Source organism: Diadema setosum, chromosome 19 (genome assembly GCF_964275005.1).
Source record: "Diadema setosum chromosome 19, eeDiaSeto1, whole genome shotgun sequence".
NCBI lineage: Eukaryota > Metazoa > Echinodermata > Echinoidea > Diadematoida > Diadematidae > Diadema > Diadema setosum.
Window position 1 is genome coordinate 16,420,960 of NC_092703.1, and position 20,978 is coordinate 16,441,937.

Consider the following 20,978-nt stretch of genomic DNA (forward strand, 5'->3'; position numbering starts at 1 on the left):
GGAAATGTAAAGTGAAAATGCCACCTGCGACTTTCAGACGAGATTCACCACAAATTGAAGTAACGGTTAACACATAATTAAAACCTGGGCCTGTCTGCTGCTCCACATGTGCTCCTAGTTGTCTTTAATACTACGTTTACTACTACAGTACTAGTATATACTAGCTATATAGCAATAACGGGTCTGGTGGCTGGCGCGGGCCCTGGCCTGTCGCCGGCGGATGGCTCGCTCGCTCAGCTGGAACCGCTGCTCGTTTGACGTTTCGTGTACGTACTTGCCGTAGATGGTAAACAACGCTTCTCTTCCCACCTCCCTGGCAAGCCCGAGCAAGTAAACAAGGACATGAGATCACGTGATTAGTTTAGCCGAAACATCAGGTGATCACAGCGCGCGTCGGCACCCCGAACGAGCGAGCCTCAGCAATCACGCCACCGCGCGCGCCCCCTCAGTCCATCGCGACAACGCATCCGGCCCAGCCCCGTTACCTTGCCTAGCTGCCTGACCGCCGATCGACCGTGCGTGCATGTCGTGCAGACGTTAGTTCGCTTCCGGAACATTAGTTTTGGCGCCACGACAGATCCCCACGTGTGTGTGCCAAGAAGTATCAATGAAAGTGGTATTTCTGCTGTTTGTTACGTTCCTCCTCAACATTCTCAATCAGGTATGGTAAATGATAAGATCCGGGATCTAAACGCTCAGAATAATGAGAATAGAACCACCAAGAAACGAGTCTAGCACCTTGGCTTTGCCTTTGACAATTGTTAGAATCTACCTGTTAATTAATGTAATAGATTTCTAAATTTTTGATTTAAATTTAGGATCTAACTGTTATCATTGTTATAGCAAATGTAGACCCCATATCTAAATTAGGTCCTATAATTTATAGGCAACCTGTCCTAATGTTAGGTAAATTTACTGTCCACAGTAAATTTGTATCTAATTACAATTTACGTCTGCAGTAGGCCTGTATAGTAGTGTTAGGCCTACTAAAGTAGGGCCTAACGTGTAGCCGCCTTCTTCTTCCGGTTAATTAAGTCTGCCTCCTTCAATATAATAGACTGAAGATTCTTGCAGATTGTGCTATTTACATTAATAATACAATTTATTTAACAGTGTTAAAATATTTTACAGATCCTAGACAAGCACATATAAAATTTGACAAAAATAACTAGCCACTGTGATCAACCGTTTGGACGGTTTCGAAATGATCCCACAGATGGTGCTGAAACAATTTCTGACGACGGGGAATTCCAGTTCCTTTACAGTTCTTGGAAAGAACGAATGGCGATGCGATTCAGTTCTCGAGTATGGTACCTGATAGGAGTGTGGTTGCGAGGCTCTCATCAACTGAGTAGCCTGTTTGATAATAGTAACGCTATGCGTATGGGGCTGGTCGCAGTAAAGTAGATGCATGCATGCAATGAACTGTGTCTGTAACAGTTGACCTCGTAATCAAATTCAAAGATGAACTTTTCGTTTCTCTCTTGACTATGTTCACCATGACAGGTTGTTCAGGTTTGCTGTCATCCATCCACCATGCAGGCTGTGTTGCAAGCAGAACATGGAGGTCCGGAGGTTCTGAGAGTAGGGCAGGCACCCCTCCCTCAGCTAGGTGCAGGAGAAGTCCTGATTCAGATAGCAGCCTCTGCTATCAATCGGGCAGACACCTTGCAGGTTGAAATGTTACTACACAGTACTAGTAGATCTAGTATAATAATAATAATAATAATAAAATTGCATTTATAAAGCGCATAATAATTAACAAAATTCTCTTTGCGCTTGACATAACATATTCAGTCAGTCATATTCATAACGTCATAACATTCTCCAGGTTATTCATACTTGAGGGTTTTAGCTCTTGCTCTCGGATCATGATGCACAAGTCAAGTTTGCTTACAGCCAATTCACCATCTTCACACATGATTGTCACAAAACTCAATTTGCTGCAAGCAAGGCATTGTTACAACTTGTAATGTTAATCTGTAGAGTGTAACTGTGCATTGCTAAATAACGATTGTAGGGTGACCCTAGGCATTGCAGATAAATTACATTCTAACAATTAAAACAATCCCTTCAACCCAAACCATTTAAAAAAAAATAAATGAATAAAAAACACCATTTAAAAGAATGTAGGTACTACGATCTCTGTACATAGACACCATTTCTGCTTACAGTAGCTGGCCTGTTGTTAATAGTGTAGTAGTATTAGGACGTACCCCTTATGACAAAGTAAAATTGGCGGTCGATCCTGGCAAACTTGTCATAAATGGGATTTCCTTGTACAGCCAGCAAAAGGGAGTCTTCATTTGTGAAATCAAAATTTCATTATATCAGAACAAATAAAGTGTACATGTTGTCTACATATCCACCAGATAATTTTTGGCCCGAGGCTGAATTTTATATCGCTGTACTTTGTTTTAATTGTGTTCGTTATGACAGGAGTGCACTGTTAAGGAAACTTAAACCCAAAGAGAAATGTGGATTGAGTGAAAGCAGCAACATTAGTAGAACATATCGGTGAAAGTTTGAGAAAAATCAGACAATCGATGCAAAAGTTATGAATTTTTAGAGTTTTGGTGTTGGAACCGCTGGATGAGGAGACTACTAGAGATGAAATCTAACTTTGAAGGCTTCCATGGCAGTAGAATGTTGGGTGGTAGAAGGCTTCATGGTGCACGATGTATTCTTTTTGGGGTATGTGTGTGGCCCTGAAAAGGGCCTACCAAATCCTGACGTTTCAGCAAGCATGTTTTCGCCGTTCTCAAGGGAATGTGTGGCCCTAAAAGGGGCCTACCCAATCCCAACGTTTTGGCAAGCATGTTCTTGCCATTCTCAAGGGAATGTTCCCTTGAGAACATGGTCATTGGTGGAAAGTACTCAGTAGCTGCTTGGTGCAAGTCTGAGCTCTCAGAGTGCTTCTCTAATTATTATTATTGTTGTTGTTTATGGTTAGAAATTGTATTTTATAATTGGTATGCAGAGGAGAGGGTTGTACCCCGTACCTGCCGGAGCTACTACCATCCTAGGACTGGAAGCAGCAGGACAGGTCCATGAGCTGGGACCTTCCACCTCTGGAAGATGGAAGAAAGGCAAGTGGTAGTGGTCATCCTCTCCTGGGGACATTTAGTATAGATAATTGAAGTATTTATGGGCTTAGAGACTAGTTACTGCTGATAACCAATTTCTGTTTCTTTTAATAGTGGTATGTCATCATCTTTTCTTATATCAAGTTTAATATGCATAGCTCTTAATATAGCAAAACCATTGTCTAGAATATCACCAGAAACTTGTCAAAAGTGTCTCATGAATCGAAAAATTTATCTGCATGTTTGTAATGTTTGTGAAAATAATAAATGCATGTATGTGAAAGTAATTCTATGTTTAAAGAAATAAATTGTGACTGTATATGTCAGGATATCTGTATGTTCAGCATACCTACAATGTATGACATTGATCTCATCACATATTCCAGACCACATATTCCATTTGATGAATACTCGATATATATGACATTACTTGTTTAAAGAATTTGTGATGTTGATGCGTAATATATGATTCAAAATAATGGTTTTGTTTGGTCTGTAGGGGATAGAGTGATGGCCCTGCTGCCTGGAGGAGGTAATGCAGAGTATGCTGCAGTCCATGAAGATCACATGATGCTTGTTCCAAGTCACATGACCATACAGCAAGCAGCTGCCATCCCAGAAGTGTGGCTGACTGCTTTTCAGCTGTTGTACTTTGTAGGTAAACACCTCTTCTTCATTGCATTATTGCCAGCACATCATAACAAACTAGAAATAGCTTTTGCTAGGCAACAGATATGTCTTTCTGCCATCGTTGCGAGATCACGACATCATCTCCCACAGAAGAGTTATTCCATGAAATACTTCACATCCCCCTCCCCAACTGTCTTGCATTACATGCATTATGATTGTCAAAAGCCTGATTGGTGGCATTTTTCTGTTTAGATAGTGAAAGTCTGCAAATGAATGAAAAATTGTACATGAAGTCAAATAGTAACAAAGTAACTTCAAAGAAATCTCTGACCCTGCAAAACGTGGGATAGTGGAGTCAATATTACAAACAAAAGCAACAAAACGTAACTGCGTGCACCACTTCCCTGCCTTAAGTTGGTGCATCAAGATTATTCATCAGGGCACCATTTTTTGAAAGTTGTCAGCCCTGACAAGTTGTTAGTCGCTGACAATTGCAGTAAAATCCTTGATTGGCTGACGAGCTCTGGTCACTGACTGTTACTATGGTGATTGTCAGAGACTGACAACTTGTCAGGGCTGACAGCTTTAATGAAACGGTGCCCAGGGGTTATTTCCTTTCCTTGGCCTCATCTGGTTTGATTACTGTATACGCTATATATTTCGCGGGGGTTTTATTTTCGCGAATTTCACGAGTCGGGAGCTATTCCCGAAATTAACAACACGCGAAAATATTACCTTCCAAAATGAATCCCTTGCCTTGATGATACGAACATTTCAGTACTAGTATACCATGTCACGGCTTTCCGAACAGACCATACTGGCTAAGCTTGTTTATGTACATATACGGTCGTGATTTGGCAAAAAGGTGTATGTCTGAAAAATATCATGTTTTTGGTTTTTACCATTTGGGGGGTTTTCGATGCCGAAATTTTCATGTGACCAACTTTCGTAAGTCATCGATCATTTGTTTCCGAGATACTTGGGGCTATCTCTGTATTATTTTATCAATTTTCCTGCTTTTGATTAGGCAAAAGGGTGTATCTTTACATACACCCTTGACGTACAATGACGTACCAGGATAGAGAACTACATGATTTGGCAAAAGGGTGTATCTCTAGATACACCTCTAACCGTGCACACTGGGGAGAGCTTAAAGATTTGGCAGATAGGTGTATCTTTAGATACATCCATCTGCCGAATGAATCATGAATTATAGTTGCGAAGTATGATAAGGCAGAAAGGTGTATCTTTTATACTCTGTGTATATTATATACTCTGTTGTTTATACGTGCTGCTGGCATGTATGTGTACCGTTTCACCGGTCGGTGCGGTGGCGGGCCGCGGGCCATGCTCCGACCTGACTCAAACTGGCAGCCCGTTGCACTGCAGAAGTTTCTCCTTGTTGCTAGTCGGTGAGTAGATAGAGCCTAATATCTAGAAGTTCAGATCTACGGCGTTTGTCCTAGACTTCTATGGCCACTTCTATGCCATTAGATGCTCAGATTCGTAAAATCTAGCATTTCTGTTGAAATGACAGCTTTTCCGGCAAGTGTGGCTGTGGGATGAGAGTTCTCTACGCTTCAAAATGACAGTGATCCCTGCACTGTCCGTGCTGTGCACTGCATGTAGAAGCCTGTACACAGTTAACTATACACAGCCCAGTCGCTGTACATGGTACGTCGCGACAGGGCTGTACGCGCGCGACCACCAACCACTAGGAGAGCGACGTAATCGTATTACGATAGCTTTGAATTTTGATACTTAACATCATTTTTGTCACCTCAAACTCAACGAGTATACTTTTCAATATTTACTTTACATCTGATGCTATCAGTATTCAAATGTACGCAATGAAACTTACCGGAATTGATCATCATATCCAGCATGTCCACACGGTACACAATCTTTCACGCCAGGCCTAACTATACACAGCCCAGTCGCTGTACATGGTAATGTACGTTGCGTACATTACCATGTACAGCGACTGGGCTGTGTATAGTTAGGCCTGGCGTGAAAGATTGTGTACCGTGTGGACATGCTGGATATGATGATCAATTCCGGTAAGTTTCATTGCGTACATTTGAATACTGATAGCATCAGATGTAGAGTAAATATTGAAAAGTATACTCGTTGAGTTTGAGGTGACAAAAATGATGTTAAGTATCAAAATTCAAAGCTATCGTAATACGATTACGTCGCTCTCCTAGTGGTTGGTGGTCGCGCGCGTACAGCCCTGTCGCGACGTACCATGTACAGCGACTGGGCTGTGTATGTTAGTACATAGTGTAATGGTGTGCTGTGTGACTGTAAGATCGGCTACCCATTACGCTATGCGTATGGGGCTGTTACCTAACAGACATTTAGTGGCAGTTACACACAAAGGTCTAGAGAAAGATGTGTCCCTGTCTTTGGAAATGATACTTGGATGTACTGCTCAAAGTGCTCAGTGGATGCAAACAGTTAAATGATCCTACCTGAATTTTCACATTTATTGAATTTATTGCAAAAATTGGGAGCAGCATGATAACTGCGTTTTTAAGAACAGATACATGATGTGCAAACAACTGCCTCTTTGTTTGCTAAAGCATTCAGTAGAGAAAACAAACGAACCTTTTGTCGAAAAAAAGGGGCACAAAGCTAAAAATATGATGAATCATCTCATTGGAAGTGGAAGTTTTTGAAAAAAAGGGAGGAGAAGGAAGAAGAAAAATTCTTCAGCTGTAATCCTTAACCATGCATATCCATGAGACCATGTTTTGTTAATATTTAGACTCTAGGGTGAGTTGTAATTTGCGCACATTTTTCTATGTTTGATGAACAAGTTGTGCATCCTGATATTTTTCTTTATTGTTATTTTTTAAATCTTTTTGTAATAATGAAGTAAAGATTGTCAAGAGTTAACATTTGATTAGAAATGGTCTCACATACACCCTTCTCCCTACAAAATCTCTGGTATATTTTGTTATCGTTTAATTTGGCAAAAAGGTGTATCTCTATACGTACACCTTTTTGCCAACTTAAATGCACGATTTCTCACGGTGCATGAGAAGATACACCTTTTTGCCAAAATAGCGTGGGTTGCAGTCCCTATAAACGTGATTTGGCAAAAAGGTGTATCTCTATGCATACACCTTTTTGCCAAGTTAAATGCATGATTTCTTACGGTGTATGTGAAGATACACCTTTTTGCCAAAATAGCGTGGGTTGCAGTCCCTGTAAACGTGATTTGGCAAAAAGGTGTATCTCTATACATACACCTTTTTGCCAAGTTAAATGCATGATTTCTTACGGTGTATGTGAAGATACACCTTTTTGCCAAAATAGCATGGGTCGCAGTCCCTGTAAACGTGATTTGGCAAAAAGGTGTATGTCTCTAAACATGCTAAAAGTGCTAATTCTGAAGTATTCTTTAAAGTTAGATGCAAGAAAATTATCATGAAATGAAATTTGAAGTGTATACTAAATCATGGAATTGAATCCCTGAGCGTTGCACAGTTTAGGTGGCTTCTACGGTCAAGGAAACTGCCAAAACTTTAAAGTCGATTTTCTCGGCTTTGTAGTCGCTGTAAAACGGCAGACATACACCTTTTTGCCAAATCACGACCGTATAGCACGTCCACGTCTACTTACGAATACTGTAGAGAGCCAATCCATTATCGCAAGGGGACCACTCGTCACAAATCTAGCGCGATGGACTTAACCACTTCAAAAATGTTGAATTCTAACTTACTACTTCGGAGAGTTTGGTAAGTTTTTTTTTTTTTCATGCAGTGTATAACTAGTATCATTCTTATTTGCTAGTGAGTTGAAAATTCACACTTTCTTTGCCACTTCATATTTTCTGTGGTCCCCCAATCGCAAATTTAACCACTCGCGAAAATGTGTGACAGCGGCAATTCGCAGATTTATGTACGCGAAAATTATAGCGTATACAGTATAACCTTACTCTCTCCCACAGCAAGTTTGAAAGAAGGAGACACAGTCTTGATCCATGCTGGTGGCAGTGGAGTAGGAACTGCAGCCACACAATTGGTCAGGCAAGCGGGAGGTATTCCTATTGTAACGGCTGGAACTGAGGCTAAACTAGCCAAGGCCAGGAGTCTTGGTGCGGTGGAGGCTTTCAACTACAAGGAGGTGGACTTTGCTGAGAAAGTTCTGGAAGTGACAGAAGGTATGCACTTAAATCTTGTCGCAGTTAACCCTTCGAAGACTAGTCCCTAATACTCTGGCATATGTCTATGGAAAATTTGTGTTGTAGCAAAATCAGCTCCTCGTCAGTGGGTTAATGTGATTTGGGGCGTGGGGTTCAGGAAAGGATGTGAGAGGGTTTGAGGGTGGAAGAAAGAAATGTCTCTTTATTTGACATATTGTCAAGATTTCGGGATCCCCCACACTTTTTCATTTGTTTTTCATGGCAATTTGTGATTCCTTCACCCAGGAAGGGGTCAAAGGTATCTAATCAGAGTATGTTTGCTTGTTAGTGAGTTTGTTTGTTGTTTTTATTTTGTGTATCTGTGTCGCTATCAGCCATACTTAAAGAAGTCTAGATCATAGACTTCATAAATTCTATGTTCCATATGACAAGTTTGTACCAGGAGACAAAGAAAATTGAATAGGTTTATGCATTCTTGATGGAAAAGAGAGGAGATAAATAGCACAGACTCCAAAGCCCTGTTCGGTAAGAATTGATCTAAAGTAGATAGCAAAATACAGAAAGCATGTGCACATACATCAGAGAAGTCATAGTGTATAATTAGATATTTTCTACCACTCTTGTCACACAGTCATTTCACCTGCATCATACCATTCCCCACCGACCATGAAGTATGACAAACAACAGTATGCAGTTTCCACAATAGTTTGTCTTCATCCATTCTTTATTTCAAACATTATTGACTTGTTGATGTGGTATACGATTTTTGTGTTGCATTCATCATGTTACATTTTCTATGAAGCATTTTTTTTTCCCCCCATTAAGAACGTTTTTCATTCTGCACTGGTATTTTTAATTAGCAGAGGTTGGCAGGCCTTGTTATACGCTGCTAGTGTAGGGGCACTGTGGTATAGTGGATAAGATGCCTGACTCCCGATTGGAGGACCCAAGTTCAAATCCAGTCCAATGCCTTACCTCCTTGGACAAGATGTTTTACCACCGTGTTCCTTTCAACTGAAATGGGTAGCTGGTAAAACTAGGGTAAAAACAGTGGCAGGGCCTCTGGTGGAACAGTGGCAACACTGAAAATACTGCCCTGTATAAAGAAGACCACATTATGATCATCATTATTGTTATGATTATTATTATTATTGATATTATTGTTATTATTATTATTATTATTATTGTTGTTATTTCAATTTCTATTACTATTACTTGTGACATCCTTGATTTTTCATTGACAGGAAAAGGAGTAAATATTATACTGGACTGTGTGGGTGGCTCGTATGTGGAGAAGAATGTCAGAGCCAGTGCTGTAGATGGCACATGGGTTTTGTATGGTTTACTGGGAGGACCAAAGGTAGAGGGCGCCTTTCTTGGCAGCATCCTTCGCAAGCGCATAAGGATTCTGGGGTCAACGTTGAGATCAAGATCAAATGAGGTTAGATTGCACAGTGATTATTGTTATTTGTGTATGTGTGTGTTTGTGCATTACAGAGCCCTCCCAAGTCTGGTGTCACTACACAGTTACTGGCACATATGCTTACCTCCTTTTCAAAAGTTATTACTGTAAAATGAGAAATGTTTGCATCCATTTTGATTTTACACATTTTGCAAGAGCCAAGCTTTGCTATTAAAGTTAAAATGCATGCCAAAGTTTGTGCCTACACTATATGCATTGAATGCTAGTGGCAATTCGAAAAAAAAAAAAAAAAAAAAAATTGATGCCGCTACTGTCGGCTTCAATTTGCGAAAATTTCATTTCGTGAACATATTGTTTTACCATACTTTATAAACAACTTGCAGTGGTCCTGATGTGCCTTCTCTCACATATACAGTTGTTCAGCTAAATGTGATTAGAAGCTTGAATTTTCTCAAAGAACATTTTTATAACTTGGATAAAGGAGCCCCTTTATTTTAGTTTGTTTTGATTAAAGCTTGCTGTGTTGTCTCCTGCTTTCACTGCTGTCAATTCTGCTGATAAAAGGGATTTCATGTATATCTTGAAGTAAAATACTCCTTTTTGTTTCAATCTCACAGTACAAGGCTGACCTGGTGAGATCGTTCACAGAGAGGGCGCTGCCACACTTTTCACCCTCGTCCTCGGGAGAGACCTCTGTATTCCAGCCCATCGTCGACCGCGTCTTCCCTCTGCAGGAAATAGCCGCAGCCCACCGATACATGGATGAGAACAAAACCCTGGGGAAAGTCCTCCTCAGTGTACAGCAGACAGAGACAAGCCCACACAGTGAGCTGTGAAACGTGCACGGTGTTCCTGTGCTTTTATGAAATATCAATCTTGAATTCTGTATCAATTGCATATATGCTGAAAGCATGTTTATGTACATACATAGAAATATGCCTTTGTCATTACAAAATACTTATATTGAAAGCTGTATTGTACATGATATCCGTACAGATATAATACTACTTCCATAGATTCTATGTGTTCAGATAATGGGACTGTGGTGTCACGTGACTCAGACAGGACACATAAGTGGTCACATTTCCCAGTACTGTATACGCTGACTATATTGCAGGGTTTTTATTTTCGCGAATTTCGTGAGTCGGGTGCTATTTGCAGATTTATAAACGTGAAAATGTAAACTCTCATCCTGACATTAGTGTGACTTGCACACATACATTTCTCCATTCAGAACTGTACTCACTATCACGAATTTGACCTCTCAGGAAACTGTCGGGAAGTCCTGATTCCGAAAAAGTAGACTTGCTAAATATATGGCGTAGTATGTACTGGTCTGAATGAGGCACTTTTGCATTTTTATGTACTTACTACCTCACTGATATCGATTGTAATGTATGCATTCCAAAGTCATCAGTCTCTGCAATACAAATTAACTTTGATAAACAGGTACAGATAGTTTACTGCAGTTACCTTTGTATATTGAAATTATAATGCAGCAAACACAGTTGCAAGAGTTATACTATTACTAGTAGTCTGTGAAGTTGGTATGAGATTTTAATGAGATTTATTTAGATTTTACCTTTGAATACTACATTGGTCTCGCATGCTTCATGCAATATGTGACATTGCACTTTTTCCCATCCTTTACATTATAATCTCTCTGTTTCTTGTAGTCAGACTGGATGGATAATTTTTTTTGTATGATAATGAACTGTTTTCTTGAGTATGTAACTCCAGTCACCCCTAATCTGTCAGCTATTCCTTTGTTCACTTGGGAATCTCAGCTTGCTCCCATCAAAATTGCATCTGACTTTCTCCGCTGAAATCTCTAGCAGCATCCAAACTTCATCATATCCCTAGTTGCATCCTCTGATACAGCTTGATTCAGTGAGGGAACAATGAGATACTTCTAACATTCTGGTGGTATACTCAAAGGATGGTGGAGGTCAGTGGCTCAATACAGGTGGAGAGTTTATGTAGGGTCATTGACTTGTCAGAGGTGAAGAGATATATGCGGTCATCATACCGGAATGGAAGGGGGTAGGTATAACTTTTGCTATCATTACACAACATTACTCTCAGCTTGTGAGCATGCTGTTAAAAACATTTCATTGTTAAAGGTGAGCCAGGTTGAAATGCAAGTCGCCTGCAGCTGGTGAAGTCGCCCATAAATTTGCAGGAAACTTTGAATTTCTGTCTTTATCATCTTTGGCTTTTTCATCCTTATTGGTACTACAACACACAGCATGCCAGTGGCAATAGCAGGCATGCATGCAGTTCTACGTATATATAGTATATACAGCAGTAGCGTATCAGAGAAATTACCCTCCGGCTAAACACTGGTTAGTGATAAGGTTAAAGTAAAAATTGGGTGAAGGGTTAGTTTTAGGGTTAGAGTTTGGGTTAGGGTTAGGTTTAGGTTCAGGATTTAGGATGAGGGTTAGGGTTAGGGTCAGTGGGAGGATCGGGATAATTGCCCTAGACCCAGCAGTAGTAATCTAGAAGTGGCACACGGAATTTTCCATTCATGGATCGCTGAATTTAGACGTAACCTAAAATCGAGATACCTGTAATACTGGCAGTAGCAGACCTGAGCCGCCTCCGAGATTTGGCTAACACTACCTCAGGCTGAATATTTTTCAACCTTTCATACTGTGTGTTATCTTGCTTCAGATCCATATCTGAAGCATGGCAACTCCCAGTATGAAGGATATTATCTACATAAATATTAATTATATATAATGCTTATTCCTCTCTTTTGATACTAATTACTTTCTTGCTTTTCATCAAGCTCCTCCTCCTCTAATTCTCTATCATGAAGTCAACCAACAATCACCATGTGCAGCTTTACCGCAATGGATTCGTTGGTTTCTGGTAGGCATAGTGGTGAATATATTCTTTTCTCCTCTTGGCCTCATACTATCAGTTTATTGAGTACCTGGTGAGGATTGCTCTGTGGTCATAGTTGAGATGAGTCGGTAGAGTCTACTTCTGTTTTCTTCATCATATGATATGCAGATGAGCACACTAGACTCCTGTCCAGAAGATTAAAGTGTAGTTAACCTGATGAAAAGGCTGTACGGCACAACTAGTCCTAGGCAGTGCTCCCCTGGAATATTCGCCCCACCCCAATGACGAAAGAGATGCAGGGGGACATTTCAGTCAAACACAATGCATATCAAGATCACAGTATGTATTCGTCAAAAACTCTTGTCTTTGCCACATGCCAGTGGGCTTGTGTTTATACTCTCGAAAATCTCTCCTCAAAATGAGATCATTAGATGCTGTCTTACTGGCTTCCAAATTACAACTGAAGCTAAAAAGCATCTCTTCGTCATTCCAGTCCAGCGGACAACTTCTAATGGCTGGTTGTTCAGCTCTTCTTTCTTTCTTGAGAGATGATGCAAGTCTTGTGTGTATTTAACTGATACTTTGAATTTGAGGGATTTTTTCCTCTCCTTTTTGACCTTGATCGATCACATGTCTTTCTTATTTTTCATGAAAAGCAGAAGTCATCTTCTTTGAAGCCTCATTTCCATTTTTTAGCAACCATTAACTGGAATTGACCTCTTCCAAGTTGTAATTCTCCATTCCCTTGTTAATTGTGTTTATATTCATGAAAATCTCAACTTTAGATGTCATTCAGATTGATGTGGCAGCTGACATGACTACAAATGTTGTCAACATCATTTAGGCTGGTCGTCAGAGGTGGTTGGAATGTGTCAATGTCTCATTCTCTCCCAGATGTGGTGGGCTGAGATGAGGGACCGGGAGCATCGACATCAACAGGATCGACAGAGTTGTCCTCTTCCTTTTGATATAGAAATCCAGCTTTTGTGAAACAGTGCGCAATGCATGCTGGGCTGACCTACTGCCACGATGAGTGGATGATGTCCATAGCTTCTTTCACTGTGATAGACAGGGATTTGGAGTTTCGCCAGCTTCGTACCTGTCAAGCATGTGTTTGACGAGATGTCATCTATAGTGCAACTGGAAGCTCATAATGGACCCCCTGGGTCCATTGGCTGCAGATGAGAAGTTGTTTTGGGTGAGAGGAACTGAAGTGTTATAGACTGCAGTCTGTCGACGTTGGGGTGATCTGAGAAATTGTTAGCAAAGAGGAGAACTCACTCTTTCTGGGCTGTGAACTTGCTATCCAACTGCCTCACCCATGCGATAAACTTCTCGGATGTCATCCACGCCTTCTCGTTGGCGCTGTACTCTCTTGGAAGAGCATGCACATTTTTCAGTGACCTTGGAGTTTTTGCTTTCAATGACAAGTGGCCATAGTTTTTCTGTCATGTTCGCACACAGCATCACCTTGACCTGATCTTATGCCTGCTTTATGCTGTGACACTCCTCTCCACAGAAAGCCACCGTCTTATCTGGAGTCATTTGATAGAAAAGGCCAGTCTCGTCAGCATTAAAAATGTTCTCTGACTTGCGATCTTTCATGATTAAAGGCAACGTTTCAGCTCTCCTTGCATTGATGGTCTCGGCATGGACTCCGGCACTCTCCCCACACTCCTGTTAACTTTCCCCACACTCCTGTTAACATAAGGGCTTTTTACACTTGTGTTTCTTAACCCCGGACTTTCTCTGACCCAGGACTATCGTTAGTCCCGTACCAATTTTTTCAGCTTTTTACACTCGCCAATTAGTCCCGTACTATCTCTTGTCCGGGGCTAAGGAGAAAACTGACCTTTTTACACTCATCTTTCTTAGCCCCGGACTTTCCAAACCACATGAATATTCATAATTACGCTGTGTACTGTACACGTACACGCACGCACCGGCAGCACTTGATTACCTCGTTTCTGATTGGTCAGTGAGGGTCGCACTTCGTCTCCGTCGCTTAGCCCAGGATTATTTTTTCGTTCTGTTTACACTCACTTGCTTGGCACCGCAATTGCGGTGCTAACCCCTGCTATTTTGCAGGGCCAGATAGTACCGTACTATCGGTGGGGCTAGCCCACTTTGGCAAAAACGAGTGTAAACAGAAAGTGGGCTAAGGATAGTCCCGTACTATCGGTGGGGCTAAGGCCCCCCCTTAGCCCCACCGATAGTCCGGGGCTAAGCAAAAATTTACAAGTGTAAAAAGCCCTTTTGCTTCTGTTCTTTAAATCGCCACTACTTTGTGGCTACAGCACTTTCTTTTTTTCAGTATGATTTGATGTATAGATAGTGGAAAAACTTATCAACATACTTAACAAAAGGAAGACTTCTTCTTTATGATAACCACTATTAGGGTGGACCTCGCCCAAGATTTAATTCTCCATTCAAGGGAAGTTTCTGTTTTTTGATGCATGTACCATCAGCAGTATAGAAAATTTTCTCTGCCTTGTCATGCCAGTACTTGTGATGATAATTTGTGAAAAATCTTCTCAAGTCAAAATGAGCTCATATGGTGCTGTCTTTTTGGCTTTAAATTAGAACTGCAGCCAAATTATTTCTTCATCATGCCAGTCCAGCAGACAACTACTCATAGCTGTCTGTTAGATGTACTTTCTTCCTCTTGCTTTCTTTAGAGAGGAGGCAAGTCTTGCCTGTATTTTGCTGACACCATGGGGTTAAAGGTAGTCTGTCCTTCCCCTACATTGTGAACTTGATTCATGTCTTTTTTCTTCATCCTGCAGAGCGGAAGACATCTTGTTGGGTGCTTCACTTGCATTTTTTAGCATCTATTTATTGGAATGGACCTCACCTGAGTTTTGATTCTCCATTCCCGAAGAGTCTTTAATCTTTCATGAATGCAATATTGACAGTGTGCAAATTTCATCTGGTGGTCATCACAGTCCTTTTTTCATATTTTTGAAATCTTTCTGTCCTCAAAATGAGATCATTGGGTGCTGTCTTCTTGTTCTTTCTCATATCACGCTGATGCACGTGGAACATGTGTATGTCTTTGTCTTTACAAGTACTTGGTAGTCCTTATTACCTATAAGAAAGTCAAACTTTCGTAATAACACAAAGGTGAGAAGTTCATTCGTTAATACTTCAAGTACTACATGTTGGGGATAACTTTCAGAACATCCAAAATCTCTTTCAGAGTGGCAACCTTCATCTCCTCCTGTCTCAGAAACCTTGCCATGTAGAGTTTCTTCCCATTCCTCCTCTCTCGCTCACCTCTCAATGCAAAATGTAGTTCTCCATTTTCCAGGACAATATCTAAAATGTTTAAATATCATTTAACAAGTGAATGAAAAAATGGATTTAAATCTTCCTATTGGGTGTCATACTGTACTTGCCACACAATTTCAAGTTATAGATCCAGTCTCAATCAGTGAAGCACTGCGAAAAAAAAAGAAAAAAAAAATCATTAATTTTGCAGTATTCTCTATAATACTTCATGTGCTCTATTTGATTTTCCTTGACATGTAATCTGGAATTTTGATATGGAAATTTTGTATCAAATTAGATTTGGTACAGCGACTAAGAAACATTTATTGTTACATGTTTGAAGAGATAATGAATAGAGATAATATATGGATTACATTTGTTGATTAGTTGTAAAAGAGGAAATCAATGTCATTTCTTAGATGTTCTCAGTATTTGTGGCAATCTATCAAATTGAACACCTCCTGCACTTCAACAGCAGCTCCCTGCATATTCATTAGCATTTCATGAGCTGCTGAAATTTGACTTCCAGCCTGAGTATTTCAATCAGGCAACTGAAAAGAATAGAAGCAAACACACATTATTAATGTTTCATATAATACAAATATGCACACAGATGAAATAAATGATTTTCTGAATTCATTCTCAGTATTAAACAACACCATGATATAAACAAAAAACCTTTAAAATGTTACCAGACGTAACACATGCATAATTTGTCATAATTTACTGCTCAGTGTAAATAACAACAGCTGTATTAGGGGTGATAACAATGACATGTACTGTTTCATTACTCGATAAGTAACTAGCATTCACGTAAATACAGTTAATCAAAGTCCTGCAAGCAGATATAATTGTTTGGGTTTGTTTGTTTGTTTGTTTTTTGCATCTGTGTTTAGACTATCTTACTTTAAACATTTCATTTTAATGTTTTGTTTCTCTTCCAGTACACTCAAACTCTCTAGTGGGCCTATAATTTCAAAATATTATAAATATTGTCTAATGTCTTAATCTTATGCTAAAATCTTGCAACATTACACAAATATAGCAACAAAAAAAAGTAATAAGCAATTGGCATGTCTGCTTCAATTCCTGTCTCTGCTTCCTGGTCTGTGAAACCCTCCACTGCTTTGGCACTCTGTACCTCAAGCACAGCCTCATACTTGATGTTTATTTTCGGTGCAGGACCACCACCTGAAGTGAAACAAATTTAGAGTGATACCTCATTCTTATTCGGGACATAACATTTAAGTCCATGAAAAGTGCACTCATGATTTAGATAAGGAAAAATATAGAAATAATAAATCATATTAAATCATAAAATGCAAATTCTGTGTACTGTCTCTATATAAATTATCTTTGCCTCTCTATTGCTACCCGAAAATGCAACCGTTCCAGCAAGAATGATTAATTATATTATGAATCTGTGTAATATGTATGTTCTTCTTCTTCTTCTTATTAAGTCTGCCTCCTTCAATAGACTGAAGATTCTTGGAGACTGGTGCTATTTACATTATAATACAATTTATTTACAGATATTTACAAGCACATAGAAAATTTGACGAAAAAACTAGCCACTGTGATCAACCGTTAGACAGTTTCGAAATGATCCCACAGATGGCGCTGAAACAATTTCTGACAACAGGGAATTCCAGTTCCTTACAGTTCTTGGGAAGAACGAATGGCGATGCGATTCAGTTTTCGAATATGGTACCTGATAGGAGTGTGGTTGCGAGGCTCTCGTTAACTGAGTAGCCTGTTTGATAATATAGTCCTGTGCTGAAAGAGATTATTGTGTATTTTGTATATCATAATTAGCCTGTCATTTTCTCTGCGCTGTTCCAGAGTGGTCCAATTAAGTTCTTGTAGCATTTTGGTGACACTCGAGGTGTTATGGTAGCGATTTAAAGTGAATCGCGCAGCTCTTCTCTGGACCATTTCCACTTGGTGGATTAGGTTCTTGGTAGATGGGTCCCAAACTGTGGAAGCATACTCAACAATTGGACGAACCAACGTTTTGTAAGCTGTGGCTTTAACATCAGAAGATTTTATGCGAAGATTGCTTTTTATGCCTCCGCCACGAAGTGGTGCCGGAGGCATTATGTTTTCGGGTTGTCCGTCCGTCCGTACGTACGTCCGTACGTACGTCCGTACGTCTGTACGTCCGTACGTCCGTACGTCCGTACGTCCGTCCGCTTTCGTTTACGCGATAACTTGAGTATTATTTACTGGAATTTTACCAAACTTGGTCCAAGTATGAAGTATGATGGGGCAACGATTTGATAAGATTTTGGGTGAAATCGGCTAAAGGTCAAAGGTCAAAGGTCAAGGTCAAATCATGAAATTGTATCCGTTTACGCGATAACTCAAGACTGTATGGAGCAAATTTCACCAAACTTTGTTGGAGGATGATGTATGATGGGACAATTACTTGATTAGTTTTTCAGTGAAATCGGACAGAGGTCAAAGGTCAAAGATCAAGGTCAAAGATCAAGGTCAAATCCTAAAATTTATCTGTTTATGTGATAACTCAAAACTGGATGAAGCAGCTTTCACCAAACTTGGTCCAAGGATGATGTATGATGGGACAATTAGTTGAGTAGATTCTAGTGACATTGACAAGAGGTCAAAGGTCAAAAGGTCAAGGTCAAATGCTAAAAATGTTGCTATTTCCCCCATATCTATGCAATGCCCGCAGTTATTTTCTTGAAACTTAGTGTAGACATGTACTACTGCGTAAGGATTCTCCAGAGAGAGTTTCATGTCATAAGGTCAAAGGTCAAAAGGTCAAAGGTCAGGTGAAAATGTTGCAATATCACTTTTCTCGCAAATGGTTCAATGTATCTTCATGGAACATGGTACATATGCATGTACTGACTGGCAGGGATTATCTAGGGAATTTAGGGGTCATGGGTCAATAGTCAGGGGTTCAAAGGTCAAGGTCAACTCCTCAAAATGTTACTACTGTATTTCCCTCATACATGTATACTAGTATATGCAATGATTGCATTATTAGTTTTAAAAGTTTTTAATATATGTACATGTTTTACTTGATGGAGATTCTCTTGGAAATTTCCAGCCAGAAGGTCAAAGGTTAAGGGTCAAAGGTCAGGTTTAAATGAAAAAAAAAATTTGTACTGTAATTACACTCTTTCTTCATACCTTGAAAATTATACTCAATGCATAAACTTATAATAAGGTTGGTCAGAAGTCAAGTAAAAATTTTCAATTCCCCAAATATGTGTACCTGCACTCTTTAATAGACAATTATAGCAAACCCAGTTCGTGAAAAGTGAACATTCAAGATATTTCTGACAAACCTGTTATTTCGATATTTTGCCAGTTATGTGAAACTGTCATCACACATTGCCAAGACATTGTACTATACACCTATTGGAAGAATCATGCATTATGGCGGAGGCATCAGTCGCCGTAGCGACATTTCTAGTTAGAAATGCAAGCACGTTATTGGCTTTATTGATAGTATTGTTGATGTGTTGGGTCCACTTCAAATCAGAAGTGATGGTTACGCCCAAGTACTTCACGGATTCAACAGATTCAAGAGGGGCGTTATTTAGATGATACACGTGTTGCACCTTACTTCTTTTCCTGGATATTGTCAAAACCTTACACTTATCTGTGTTCAGATCCATCATCCATGTATGCTAACTTACTCTGTATATCCCCATGGTCATCAGGGGGTGGGGGCGGGGGCGGGGGCGGGGAGTGTCCGCCGGTCCTACCGTGAAGTGGCCTGCCCATTGGGAATGTGTCATCTGGACAGTCCAGCTCAGTTCGTTGAACTGACTTCTCAGTTTTGAATAGACCTTTAGTTTATAGAAATATGGTAGCAAAACAGTGCCATTTTACCAGTCTTTGTTCTTTTTAGGTGGTATTTCTTGGCCTTCGAGACTCAGGAATTCCAAGAGCGCAGGATGTCTTTGTAAGTCCGGCCCTTTCAGAATACCCGGGCCTCCAGAATGTGGAGTTGCTCTCTCCAGTGGTTTGCAGTTCTTTCCTGCACCTTTACAAATTTGTATTTAACCCTAGCAGTGTCCCAGTGTATGTAGTGTACAGTGCCCATAGGTATACAGCCATGAGGACACTCGTGTGTTTTCACTCATACTGCAGACTCTACAAGCATCCAAACTGTAACAATCCGTACATTTTTATAAAGCTAAGTACATCAGCTACTTTAGTACTCATTTCATACAATCATAACACACTCATCATCTTTCAAGGTCACACATACAGTGCACTCCCGTTATAACGAAATGCTCGGGACCGGCAGTTTTCTTTCGTTATAACGAAATTTCGTTATAACCGAACAAATACAATTATAACAAAAGCAAGGAACCACGTATATTATGTTTGCTGAATACTCATCATACACTGCAAAGCTATGTGAAATGTGAGGGGATAACTGTATTACAATAATAAACGCAAGTTCCCCTCAGAAACTGTGTGTGACACAAGGAGCGAACACACAGTGGTGTGAAGCGTTCACCCATGCAGAGACGCTATAAATGCTTGTTCCGCTACGTATTTTTGAAAGCAATTCGCATTTCGTTATAACGGAGCACATTTCTTTTGTTTTTCTTTGTCTGTGGTGCTCGGAAAAGACTTCGTCATAAAGGAAATTTCGCTATAACCGCGTTCGTTACAAGCGAATTTTGTACCATAGACTTTAATGGTGATAATTTTGGGACCAGAAGATTTACTTCGTTATAACGAAATTTCGTTATAACCGTGTTTGTTGTAACGGGAGTGCACTGTACCATATCAAACATGACCGCCATATCGATTTCACTATTTCTTCTTCATTACCTCAGCATTTGAAAATATGTCAGAAGCAACAGAGAAAAACAATCATTATACAGTCAAAGACAGTTTATTTCTGAACAAAAGAAAAAAGAATCCAAGTCAATACGTAACTTTGTTCTCGAGATATAGAAGAAACATTAAAACAATGAAATACAAAAGAAATTGGTTCTGTGTGTACAAATAATAGGGGAAAAACAGTCAAATTATACAGTCCTGTAACTGTTATGATTTGTGGGAATATATGTCTTGAACAAGGAATATTGTCCCACTCCTATACAAGTGATATATTTCCATGCAATAAAAAACAATGAAATATAAAAGAGAATAGATACTTGTACATAATGCATGGGAAAATTTCAATGAAAATGAGCCAAATAATGTTTTCACTTCAGTTTGTGATAATCTACAAGGCAATCATTAAAAAAAAAATATGAAATCATCGTGGTAAGTAAAATCATGTGCTGTATTGGTATGCCTCTTCACAAACGACGGAAGTCAATATTCACTTCAGTTCACACCTGAACACATGTATATGATCAAGTGTACATGTAGTACACATTTATATACAAACTCAATTTTTTTTCCTGTGACTTCTGTATATGATACAGCATAAAGATTGAAATGATAATAAAGAAGACTGAGAATTGTGTGTTTTGCATTGTTTGTTTGTCTCATATGTTATCTTGAATGGAAATATACATCCATGCACTGCCTGAAGGAAAAAAAAAAGTTACTCTAGTAC

The 20,978-nt window shown here is 39.7% G+C and overlaps 1 protein-coding gene across 1 annotated transcript; it reads left to right on the forward strand.

The window, feature by feature from the left end:
- The first annotated feature begins 1,536 nt into the window (after positions 1-1,536).
- On the forward strand, positions 1,537-10,128 carry LOC140243073 (quinone oxidoreductase PIG3-like). The gene is made up of 6 exons (XM_072322809.1): positions 1,537-1,674; positions 2,981-3,089; positions 3,586-3,744; positions 7,675-7,887; positions 9,114-9,310; positions 9,910-10,128. The coding sequence occupies exons 1-6, from the start codon at positions 1,537-1,539 to the stop codon at positions 10,126-10,128; spliced, it is 1,035 nt and encodes a 344-aa protein (XP_072178910.1).
- Positions 10,129-20,978: the final 10,850 nt, after the last annotated feature.

What these genes read in the sequence shown, in the direction of transcription:
- LOC140243073 (XM_072322809.1), top strand. Translation starts at nt 1,537, where the DNA reads ATGCAGGCTGTGTTGCAAGCAGAACATGGAGGTCCGGAGGTTCTGAGA. An exon ending in CTCTGGAAGATGGAAGAAAG is followed by an intron (nt 3,090 to 3,585) that starts GCAAGTGGTAGT and finishes TTTGGTCTGTAG; the next exon opens with GGGATAGAGTGATGGCCCTG. An exon ending in TGAGATCAAGATCAAATGAG is followed by an intron (nt 9,311 to 9,909) that starts GTTAGATTGCAC and finishes TCAATCTCACAG; the next exon opens with TACAAGGCTGACCTGGTGAG.